The 13060-nt window shown below is 43.1% G+C and overlaps 1 protein-coding gene across 2 annotated transcripts in view; it reads left to right on the forward strand.

Annotated features, from left to right (window-relative positions):
• The window catches only part of LOC139415635 (transmembrane protein 121Ab), a 68189-nt gene extending 62247 nt beyond the window's left edge, over positions 1-5942 (forward strand). The window contains exon 2 of one of the 2 annotated variants that reach the window (XM_071163749.1): positions 3038-5139. In XM_071163749.1, coding sequence (XP_071019850.1) covers positions 3814-4779 — 966 coding nt within the window. In that variant the 5' untranslated portion in view covers positions 3038-3813 and the 3' untranslated portion in view covers positions 4780-5139. Of the gene's footprint in view, positions 1-3037 lie in introns of both variants that reach the window. The other variant, XM_071163748.1, reaches the window with a different exon arrangement.
• Positions 5943-13060: the final 7118 nt, after the last annotated feature.

Below are 13060 nucleotides of genomic sequence, written 5' to 3' on the forward strand. Positions count from 1 at the left end.
CCTGTCACGGCTGTCGGACGTAACCGTGTGACGACTGACGCTCCAATTAAAATTGAAGAAGACACTTCTGCTCGATTAACCCGTTCTGTTTCTTCTTCCTTCTAACATTTATAAGCTGGTGTGTTATTTATGGATAAAGCGAGCAAGATCGAGTGGCTGGCGTATTCTGGTAATGTTTGGGCGCCCAGCATCATTTTTGTTTTACAAAGTGCAGTAAATTTCGGAGCAGACGGTTGACGAGTGCACCTGTGACCTCACCTGTCATAGCGCTCAACGTGCACGTCAATATGAATACTAAGCAGGTCAAACCACACGCACCTTCAAACATCATTCAACAGAATCAGAGGGAAAGCTTGATGCATTATTGATATATTAAGTAACACTCTGCAGGACGGCTGAATGTTCTAACGTTATTGACTGGCATTGAGACGTCTGTTTTTATTGAGAAAATACGTTCTCTCCTTTCTATGGAGGCCTATTGGACAGAGACATATCCTGTCTATTTAACTTGTGAAAGTGTGCATTGAGAAGTCTATTCTATGATATTGTGTACCCACTTCTGATCACTTGGGATTAATGCAGATCCTGTGAATGATCTAGGAGTAAATGGGGCAAAGGTCCAAACAGTGATGAAGTTATTGTAGTACGAGCTATCATCTTTTATCACAATATGATAGGGGCGACTGAGGGCAATTTTGAGCGTTTTTGTATTTTACTCTTTTGCTCAGAGACCACTTGAACAAGTCTAGTAACTTTTTTATATATATATAAATAAACTTACATCTGTCTCCTAATCATTCATACCATTTCTATGTCTATACATAAGACGGTCAGCTCACAGTATTGATTTGAATCAGAAAAGTCCGGAAGTCTGCTACATTTGCCCTGGTGCCAGGGGTAGCTGCAGTAGCTGGGTTCAAATGTAGCAACTAAAAAATATTGAATTGTCTATTATCATAGACACGTAATGATTTTGTAAGAAATATGAGTATGTCTTTGTACGAAACCAATATTTATAGTAACACCCATTATTTTGCATGGTCATTCAGTTCCTCTGAAAACATCTGAATTCTCTGATGGTGCCCAGATGATATGTGTTTACAACTTCTTTGTCACTCTACAGGACCCCAAGGCTATTTAAAGTTATTATTTGGATAATTCATGTACAGTGCCTTCAGAACGTATTCAGACCCCTTGACTTTTTCCACATATGCTAGCCTTATTTAAAATGTTATTTAAAAAAAAATGTTTTCCCTCAATCTACACACAGTATCCCATAATGACAAAGCAAAAAACAGTTTTTAGAATTTATTGCAAATGTTTTAATAAAAAGCCAACTGAAATATTACATTTACATAAGTATTCAGACCCTTTACTCAGTACTTTGTGGAAGCACCTTTGGCAGCGATTTCAGCCTTGAGTCTTATTGGGTATGATGCTACAAGCCTGGCACACCTGTATTTGGGGAAGCCTCTCATTCTTCTCTGCAGATCCTCTCAAGCTCTGTCAGATTAGATGGGGAGCGTTGCGACACAGCTATTTTCAGGTCTCTCCAGAGAGGTTTGATCGGGCTCTGGCTGGGCCACTCAGGGACATTCAGAGACTTGTCCCGAAGCCACTCCTGCGTTGACTTGGCCGTGTGCTTAGGGTTGTTGTCCTGTTGGAAGGTATATGTTCACCCTAGTCTGAGATCCTGAGTGCTCTGTAGCAGGTTTTCATCAAGGATCTCTCTGTACTTTGCTCCGTTCATCTTTGCATATATCCTGACATCCCCACAGCATGATGCTGCCACCACCATGCTTCGCCGTAGGGATGGATGGTGCCAGGTTTCCTCCAGACGTGACACTTGGCATTCAGGCCAAAGAGTTCAATCGTGGTTTCATCAGACCAGAGAATCTTGTTTCTCATGGTCTGAGAGTCTTTGGGTGCCTTTTGCCAAACTCCAAGCGGGCTGTCACGCGCCTTTCACTGGAATGTTCTCCCATCTCCACAGAGAAACTCTAGAGTTCTGTCGGAATGACCATCGGGTTCTTGGTCATCTCCCTGACCAAGGCCCTTCTCCCCCGATTGTTTGGATGCTCTAAGAGTCTTGGTAGTTCCAAACTTTTTAATTTAAGAATGATGGAGGCCACTGTGTTCTTGGGGACCTTCAATACTGCAGATATGTTTTCGTACCCTTCTCCAGATCTGTGCCTCAACACAATCCTGTCTCGGTGCTGTACGGACAATTCCTTTGACCTCATGGCTTGGTTTTTGCTCTGACATGCACTGTCAACTGTTGGACCTTATATAGAAAGGTGTGTGCCTTTCCAAATCATGTCCAATCAATTGAATTTACCACAGGTGTACTCCAATCAAGTTGTAGAAACATCTTGAGGATGAGCAATGGAAACAGGACGCACCTGAGCTTATTTTCGAGTCTCATGGCAAAGGGTCTGAATACTTCCATAAATAATGTCTTTCTTTTATCAATTTTAGAACAAGGCTGTAACGTAACAAAATGTGGAAAAAGTCAAGGGGTCTGAATACTTTCCGAAGGCACTGTATAATTGCCCCCAACCCAACAGCCATGACAAAACCTCATATGCCTAGCAAGAGACAACAAAATTGACACCTGTCTCATTCATGTCAATGTTTGGCCAACAGAGTGATGAAAATTCTGTGTATGTACCGTGTGAGTTTTATCACTCTAGCTTGTGTTACACTTGCCCCCTGTTACAATTTCCCCCAGTCTCCCCTACCTGCCATTCTTAAGTTATTTTAACATGGTCTTCAGGCACTCCCTATTACACAGTGAGATAGCAATGACATACGGTCTAAAATTATCCTGAGTGGTGCAGCATCTTCCTCCCTCCCTACACTGTAACAAACAAGACCACATCTTAACCATACTGACACACTTCCTGGCTTCTAGCTTGTGGACAGCCTGCTGTCTTTGGTAATGAGCGCTGCATTATATAGCCCAGTTACACTGACAGTTTTCTTTCTTTCTCCCTTTCCCCATCCCCCTCTCTACCTTTCACTCTCTCTCCCCCAGGCAGTGGCGAAGCCGGCACGTGGCGTTAGGCGAGAGGATGTTGTGTCTCTGGCCCAGTGTGAGAGCCTCCCTCCGGGAAAGTTGGCGTTGGACGCGGGGCCCAACGGGCCACTGACCTCCCCCTCCCTTGTCTCTGTGATTTATGGCTACTGGGGATCTGGCCACTGCAGAATCCTCTTTCACTTTCACATTCACAAACACATACACTGCACCACTGGACAGAGCCACACACACTGCACCAGCTTCGCCAGTGCTGCCCCACAGGGTGATTCCGCCACACACTGAATAACAGAATCTCTCTCAGCCTCCACACGCACTGAGGGACTGAGCTGCACAAACACACTGCTTTTCTCTACCCCATAGAACCTCACATTGCACTCTGTGTGCTATACATGCCCCTCACACACCCCTCTGTGTATATTCCACTCCCCCTCAGTGTGTGGATTAGCATTCCAGTATCAGTCATGGACCGTCAGCCATATAGCACCTCACAGTGGCGCCTGCTTTACTAGCAGGGGGGGATCAATGGAACTGCGCTGAGTGATGAGATGATGTTCCTGTGTTCGCATGGCCTGAGAAATGACCTACCAGCAGCCCTGCAAAGACTGACACACCCCCTCTCCCCCACGACTTCACTGTTTTTACTCACTGGACTGACACTCAATAGATTAACTGTATGACTCACTGGTGTTCCCACAGGAACCCATTATTTTTCTAAACTCGGACACCGTGAACTGGAGGTGAGGGCCAGCAGGCGGTCGGGTCCAGTCCTCGCCATGGTGTTGCCACCTCCGGACAAACGCCACGTGTGCCTGACCACCATCGTCATCATGACCAGCATGGCCTTCATGGACGCCTACCTGGTGGAGCAGAACCAGGGGCCCAGGAAGATCGGCGTGTGCATCATTGTGCTGGTTGGGGACATCTGCTTCCTCATCGTGCTGCGCTACGTGGCCGTGTGGGTGGGCGCCGAGGTACGCACGGCCCGCCGCGGCTACGCCATGATCCTCTGGTTTCTCTACATATTTGTGCTGGAGATCAAGCTCTACTTCGTCTTCCAGAACTGCAAGGCAGATAGGAAGTCTCTGGAGACTGTGGCCCGGAAAGCTTTGACTCTGTTACTGTCCGTGTGCGTCCCAGGGCTTTACTTGGTTCTAGTGGCTCTGGACAACATGGAGTATGTGAGGACCTTCAGGAAGAAGGAGGACATGCGGGGGAGGCTCTTCTGGGTGGCTCTAGATCTTCTGGATCTTCTGGACATCCAGGCCAACCTGTGGGAGCCTCAGCGGACCGGCCTGCCAATCTGGGCCGAGGGACTGATGTTTTTCTACTGCTACATCCTCCTCCTCATCCTGCCCTGCGTCTCGCTCAGTGAGATCTCCATGCAAGGGGAGCACGTGTCGCCCCAGAAGATGATGCTCTATCCCATCCTCAGCCTAGTCACCATCAACGTGGTCACCATCCTGATCCGTGGGGTCAACATGGTCCTGTTCCAGGACAGTAGAGTCTCGACCATCTTCGTGGGCAAGAACGTGGTGGCGATCGCTACGAAGGCGTCCACGTTCCTGGAGTACCGGCGTCAAGTGAAGGAGTTCCCCCATCCGCAGAACACCATGGCGTTGGAGCTGCAGCAGAACTCGGTGTGCCATGGACATGCGCCCCACACATCGCACTCGCAGACCCTGCCCAACTCCACCAACCTGCCCCACGAACCCTCGCCAGCTCGCGACATAGACACATGACCGCCAGACACATGAGTCACTCCACCGTTGTGATCAGCGACTAACCAAAACCCTAAGTTCTGGCTGGACTTGTTCTATCTATCCAGCCGTGGAGATGTTGGTGTTAAGAGAGAAATGGGTTTCAAGACAGGATTGTATTGTTCTTCCTGTCATACAACTGTGAACAACTGTGGATATAACAACTAGAGGGATATTTATAGCCTAGACTGTCTGTTGGAGAAGGAGAAAGATTCACCTTCTTGATTCTAACAAGAAGGAACTGACATGGTTTTTATTGAATTGTGTATCGAATTGTTTTTAAATTAACTGTTTTAAAACTTTATTAATAATATCGGACAATCTCCATATTCTGCAGCTCAGTGATGTTGTGTAACAGTAAATTGGAAAATGTGTTCCTCCCTGAATATATATGGGATTTTTTTCAAATGCCCCTTTTCGACCGTCCATTGCGTGGCTTTTATTCTTTGTTGTCCTTAGAAACGGAGGTACACCCCTCGCTCTGAAGAAGCACTTCAGTTGAAGTGGAGAAAGAGAGGATGGAGAGAACGGGAAGGAGAAAGGGTCAATAAGAAGGTTTGTTTGAGCCGCGGTGGGGGGGATGGGTGGCAATAGAAGAGTGAAATTCAGCCTCTGCTTAGTTCTGCTGAGAAAGGAGCCTGCTGCCTCTGTCAGTGTGATGTTTTATGACCAAATGTCTGATAAAAGCACCAGAGCTCAGCACTATACACTCCACTCAAGGCAGCCAACTCTCTGTGTGTGTGTGTGGGCGGATGGGGGGGGGGGGGGGGGGGATGCGTGTGAAACTGTATTTTCATGTACTGTAAGCGTGTGGCTTAACAAAAGTGGGTGTGAAAGAAACAACAAAGGGGAGAAGAGATGTGTTCATGTCAGAAAAACAGAAGGGAGAAAGATCGTGCTGATTTCCCTTACTGTACAGCCTTGAAGTCAAATAATGCAGAGAAGTGCAGACCTGGCCTCGTTGACAAACGTTGAAATATAAATGTACAATCCAACCTGAGAACTGCAAACTATTTCTACTTAACTGATGAAGTGAGTGTTAAAGTATTATTCATATGATTAATAGTATTATTATGTACATTCTTTACAAAAAACGTTATGTTGGAGGCAAGTAATGTTTTAATAAAAGTGTCCAAAGAATGTGAGAGATTTGTCTTTCTCTTAACCCACAGTCTCTGACTTGGAGGCTACATAACCGAGGACGTGCTGTAGTACTCAGCATTATACAGAAGAGGAATGTAACCTTTTAAAGAGCCAGGTTAAAAAGGATCCAAAATGTACTTTTGTCTACAAGAAAATTGATTCATTCTCTTTTCAGTTTTTCTAAAGAAAACCGATGTAAAAAAAAAATACGACAAATTAACAATTCCATTGAATGCACTTTTTCCAAATAGCACTTTCATATTTTTCTATTTTCTCCTATTGTCTGAACTCTTCCATGGCCCTTGTCAAATCACACTTCAAACGCTATGTGAACTCTGATGTTGCCATGGAAACATTGTTACATGGGCCAACCCTGGCATTACAGAGAGAGTTCAGCCACGTGAACAATGTACTATTATGTAACCGGAATGATCCATGCACAGGTCAACCACAGGTAACAGCACTCCAAGACACAATGGAGAATCCTCAGGGCCCTTTGACCCCATCAACAATAACTGACTGGAACTCAGTGACTGTGCCCTTTAACCTACGGAAAGGAAAGAAAGGCAGCACCTGACGACAGCAAATGGAAGAATGACAATTCTATTTTTTCCATTCTTTGAAAATGAGCAGTGCCCTTTCAACTTTACACTATTGCTTTAAGATTAAAGAGGATACGTGAACAGAAATACTGTTGTGAAGATCATTCAGCTTACTAGTGGGTTTGTTACATCTTCGCCTTGCTCTCAGTGTGTCTCCAGCTCAGGGCACAGTTGTTCCAATAACACACAACACCACGTTAACACCACCACAGATTGCCATTATTGTTTGAATAAATCTTGTCAGAGGGGAGAGAACGTAAATGGCAAACTTGGAAATAGGAATAAATTACCTGTAGACGCCTCAGCAGGAGCTCACCTTAGCGAGAACTCTTGCAGGGCGAGACTCATTCACAAATCAACCAGAGCCTGTGCATCTGGAAATTAACTGTGTTCCCTCCATATGTAATAAGGTTTGTGAAGCACTTTCTATCTCTACCTACCTGTGATTTATTTTGCATCCATAACTTTGTGAAATATTCAATTTCGAGAACATTAATTCAGGACGGCGTGCATAGAGGCGATAAGGGGACTCAGGCGAGCTACTGTAGTGCGGGTGTTGTGGGTGTTGACCAACCTTGCTGACTCGACTGTTTCTCCAATCTCCATGCGGCTGGTCTATCCTCTGCTCTACTACGCCCCAAACCCTTGAATCACTTAGCCAGCCACGCTAGCTGCCCTGAGCCCAATACCACTTCCCACTGTGTGAGAAGGAGCCCCATCTATATGGAAATACAGGTACTGGAGCTCTGCCTCTGGTGGGTACATGTCATTCACACTTTTGCCACTAGAGACCTCATCAACAAATTGAGAGAAAGGGAGGGTTATTCCAAATGACGCCTTGTTCTTTTTATAGTGCACATATTTTGACCAGGGCAATAACACACGCACAAGGGAAATAAACAACACTGTCCCCGAAAAGTTTTCAAAATACATCAAGACTTTACCACCTCACCCAACACACCTTTTCCTGTAGGCCTGGTCAGAAGCCATTTCTCATTTTCAATGCCTTTCTCTGGAGCCTAAACCAATCAAAAAATGCTTGAATCCCCGTGAGCGACACAACACATAACTTTAACATTAATGAAATGTATACTGAAGCAAACATTTCACCCACCTTTCAGATCAAATATCTGCATACCTTTCAGTTATGTCCATCCCAATGAAATAATTCCATGCGCCCGCTTGGCTTTTGTCTTCATAAACTTTCACTCAAAATGCAAAGCACACTACTAAAATTCTGCCCAGACATTCCGTCTAACCTTGCAGAAACCGCTGGAGTTCATCACTCAAGATTAGTTCCTTTCTCGAGGTCGGGTTGTCAGATTAGCTCAATCGCCAATTTCTCAGCCTCTGGGTTTCGCAGAAACACAACACTTTTAAATGAATGATGTGACAAATGTTCCTAACAAGTGGCTATGGATGAAATGCATCAAAATATATTTTCAAAACATGGAAAAATAAACTAAAATGTATATATTTCTTTAACTGCAACAGAGGGTGCCCTAGCAGTGGAAATATTTTATGCAGTGGAGCATTTTTTCTTGCCCAGAGTGAGGCTTTTATTTGCAAGTGGAGATACTAGCCAGTGACTGTACAATACTTACAAATAAAAATAGAACACGGGAGTATACTACAAAGCAGGTTCAATGACTTAGCCAGCTAACATCAATAGACAGCCAGAAATAACTCTAGATTTTCTGGTTCATTAAGAAAGCTAAACTTGGTTGTTCAGATAACTAGACCTTGCCCATTTAATTCGTATCTTTCTGTATCAGTCGTCCGTTCTTATCCCTTGCTTGCTAGCTAGCCATCTACGGCTAATTTACAGTCACGTCAAACAGTGCAGACAGAATAACAGTTTAAGCTGTTTTCTAGTGACATTTGGATACATCCATAACAATGAGCTAATAAGTAGCGATTTCTCCTGGCATATACAAAGTTCTCTCTCGTCAGGAAGGAGCTAGCCAACTTCAAACTGAAGCTGGAAAGACTGCAAACTAACTGCACTTTGTTTCATTTGTACCTTTTTATTCCAATTCCATTTCTTTGTATATCCATAAAAAGGATGCCAGCTGATTCATGATTTCGACTGGCTGAAATACGATGCCTGTCTGTCTGTCTTGTCTACACTACCGACCCCGACACGTTCATTACTATGGGACAGCTGGAGATCGAATTTGAATATGTCAGAGAAACAGACAGCAAGGTTTATACAAATCTCTTCGTTGTTGAAAACAAAATGTTAGTCTAAAAGAAATGTGAGCTAATGTCTAAATGCTTTTTAAAGTGGAGATCAAGTTTATAACTTGCCTGGCTGGGCTGATGAGACAGTGGATTGCGCTGTCAGATGGAACAGAGTAAATAGGCATTTTAACGTCATAGATTTAGCCTGTGGTAACTTGTGGAATAGACACCAGCTGGAATGCGATTTTAACAAATCCACATTCAGGATTAGACCCGCCCGTTGTATAAACAATGATTAATTAACAAACAAAGGCAATAATTGTTTTATCAGTAAGAAGTGGTCTTTTGATTCGTATAGCTATTGTAGCTATTATATTTTCTCACAAGCCTTAGATTAGATTTGTATTGGGAGTACAATTGTAACATTTGTTACAATGAACCCCTTACCTAAAATGCAATGGTATTTAGACACATTCACATAATGATATAAACTGTCACTTCTTTACATCAAGTTTGCCAATACAGCTAAGATAATACCCTAGAAAAAGTATATTCATATTCAAGTCATACTCATACTTTTGAATTGTAAAAGTATATTTGACTACTCTGTTTTAGGGCAATATTACATGACTAAAAGATCAAAGGAAAATATTTTTCTATCAGATTCAAATCAGAGAAGATTTCAATTACCTCTCATTTTTGCCATTGAAGACCGTGTAATAATTAACCCTGCAGCCTGTTACAATTAGCCATGTGAGAAATACATGGGGGGCATTTTACCACCACTTTTGGTTGAATTGTAAACGACTGGTATGTCCTAGAAATGTTGTTACAGTGTGTAATGGTGGCTAACACCATACTCAAACCGGCCGCGCGCAAATAGATTTTGTCCCCCCACACCAAACATGATCACGACACGCAGGTTGAAATATGACTTCTATTTAAGCACTCGGCAACACAGATGCTCATTTTCGCACGCAAGCAGTGTGGGTGCAATAATTGAATACATGTATGTTTACATTTATTTTGTAACGCACACGACGCGAGCAGTGTGGTCAGCATGTTAGATATGTTGTATGTTGTTTGTATACAAATATTACGAATCTACCTCAAATAATATTTTCTAAATAAGCAAAACCTATAAGTGTTACTTTGTGCCCCGGTCTCATGAAGAACAAACAAGGTAAACATTTGCATTTCTTTAGATTTGCCTTCAAGTTGTAATTGGTAAACATATACCCTGTGAAACAAAACCTCTGGATAGTGAAACGCATGGTACATAAACAATTATATTAGTGGGAGACGCACAAGGTGCGGGTAGGTAACAACAACTCCACCCCGCTGATCCTCAACACTGGGTCCCTACAAGGGTGCGTTCTCAGCCCTCTCCTGTACTCCCTGTTCACCCACGACTGCGTGGCCACGCACGCCTCCAACTCAATCACCAAGTTTGCAGAGGCTTGATTACCAACAACGATGAGGCGGCCGACAGGGATGAGGTGAGGGCCCTCAGAGTGTGGTGTCAGGAAAATAACCTCACATTCAATGTCAACAAAAGAAAGTAGATGATCGTGGACTTCAGGAAACAGCAGAGGGAGCAGCCCCCTATCTACATTGACGGGACAGTAGTGGAGAGGGTGGAGAGTTTTAAGTTCCTCGGCGTACACATCATGGACAAACTGAAATGGTCCACCCACACAGACAGCGTGGTGAAGAAGGCGCAGCAGCGCCTCTTCAATCTCAGGAGGCTGAAGAAATTCAGCTTGTCACCAAAAACACTCACAAACTTTTACAGGTGCACAATCGAGAGCATCCTGTCGGGCTGTATCACCGCCTGGTACAGTTGCTCCGCCCATAACCGGAAGGCTCTCCAGAGGGTAGTGAGGTCTGCACAACGCATCACCGGGTGCAAACTACCTGCCCTCCAGGACACCTACACCACCCGATGTCACAGGAAGAACATAAAGATCATCAAGGACAACAACCACCCGAGCCACTGCCTGTTCACCCCGCTATCATCCAGAAGGCGAGGTCAGTACAGGTGCATCAAAGCGGGGACCGAGAGACTGAAAAACAGCTTCTATCTCAAGGCCATCAGACTGTTAAACAGCCATCACTAACATTGAGTGGCTGCTGCCAACATACTGACTCAAATCTCTAGCCACTTTAACAATTTAACAATTTATCACTAGCCACTTTATATGTTTACATACCCTACATTACTCATCTCATATGTATATACTGTACTCTATACCATATACTGCATCTTGCCATCTTGATGTAATTAAATGTATCACTAGCCACTTTAAACAATGCCACTTTATATAATGTTCTCATACCCTACATTACTCATCTCATATGTATATACTGTACGCTATACCATCTACTGCATCTTGATGTAATGTATCACTAGCCACTTTCAACAATGCCGCTTCATATAATGTTTTCATACCCTACATTACTCATCTCATATGTATATACTGTACTCTATCCCATCTACTGCATCTTGCTTATGCCGTTCGGCCATCACTCATTCATATATTTGTATGTACATATTCGTATTCATTCCTTTACACTTGTGTGTATAAGGTGGTTGTTGTGAAATTGTTAGGTTATATTACTTGTTAGATCTTACTGCATGGTCGGAACTAGAAGCATAAGCATTTCGCTACACTCGCATTAACATCTGCTAACCATGTGTATGTGACAAATAAATTTGATTTGACAACCAAAGCTTTCGGTGCCAAACACATTGCCGATGCTCCCAACTCAAACTCTAATACATGTCTCTTCTTGTTCACAGGGGATCAACAATCAAAAGACATGGCCTTACACATAATATTTAATGAAATACTCATAATCCAATAAACCACGTCAGATGTCGGTTATTTAGAGTTTATTGGTACACCCGTTAGTCAATCTATTTAACATAGTAAAAACATCCACATCAAAATCCATCAGTTTAAACTAGAGATATCCGTTTTTTGCATGGGCTGTGTCTCAATCCACCACATCCGCCTGTTAGCCTTTCGTATCTGTGTTGAAAAGTGGCTGGGTAAGTTACAGCCATGTTTGTCAGACCAGGAGACATTCGAAAAATCGGTCTTCTAACAAAAATGTCTGTAGCGTCCATACGGTTTGGCCGACTAACTAATATGATATTCAGTATTCTCCGTTTTGGGACTTGTCTGGTGTTAACCCAGTACCCGTTAAAACAATTTGTGGAATATGGAGGTAGTTTAGTTCCAACAAAAAAAGGGTTAAATACGTGTCCCTAAAAATATCAGAGATATAAAACAGACACTTCACATACTTCCTCCTTATGATTTTTTGTTGACTCTTTTTTTCCATTGAGGAATGTGCTATCCATTGCATTTTTATGGTCTATAGTAATAAAGCCCAAATTCAATATTTAATCAGATAATTTGTAAATATGCAGTACCAGTCAAAAGTATAATGAGTAGGTGGACACACCTACTCATTCAAGGGTTTTTCTTTATTTGGACTATTTCCTACATTGTAGAATAATACTGATGACATCAAAACTAAAAAAATACACATATGGAATCATGTAGTAACCAAAAACCTGTTAACTTCACTAGGGTAGAGGGCAGCATTCAGAATTTTGGATGAAAAGCGTGCCCAAATTAAACTGCCTGCTACTCAGGCCCAGAAGCTAGGATATGCATATAGGTAGATTTGGATAGATTGGATTTGGATAGAAAACACTCTAAAGGTTCCAAAACTGTTAAGATAATGTCTGTGAGTATAACAGAACTGATATGGCAGGCGAAAACCTGAGGAAAATCCATTCAGGAAGTACTATTATTTTGAAAGGCTGTTTTTCCATTGAAAGCCTATCCATCATACAAAGACTTAGGACCCAGTTGACAATCTCTATAGTTCTTCTACATGTGGCCAGTCTTTAGGCATTGTTTCAGGCTTTTACTCTGGAAAATGAGGGAGCTACAGCACTTTCAATGAGTGGACAGTGGAAATTTCACCGTAAAGCCTTTTAGAAATCGGACACTGTGGTTGGATTTACAAAACGTTTATCTTTAAAATGGTGTATACTTTTAATTATGAGATTTCTGTTGTTTTGAATTTGGCTCCCTGCAATTTCACTGTCTGTTGTCGAGGTGGGACGCTAACATCCCACTGGTACCAGAGAGGTTAAACAAATCAAAATATATTTTATATTTGTCAGGTCTACTCCCGCTTCTCCCATCCAGTGTTCGACATCGCCGGTTTACTAACCACCGGTACTGGCAGCCATCATTACGCACACCTGGCATAAATCATTATGCACACCTGCACTTCATCATGAGGCCCAC

This window comes from Oncorhynchus clarkii, chromosome 8 (genome assembly GCF_045791955.1).
Source record: "Oncorhynchus clarkii lewisi isolate Uvic-CL-2024 chromosome 8, UVic_Ocla_1.0, whole genome shotgun sequence".
Taxonomy (NCBI): domain Eukaryota; kingdom Metazoa; phylum Chordata; class Actinopteri; order Salmoniformes; family Salmonidae; genus Oncorhynchus; species Oncorhynchus clarkii.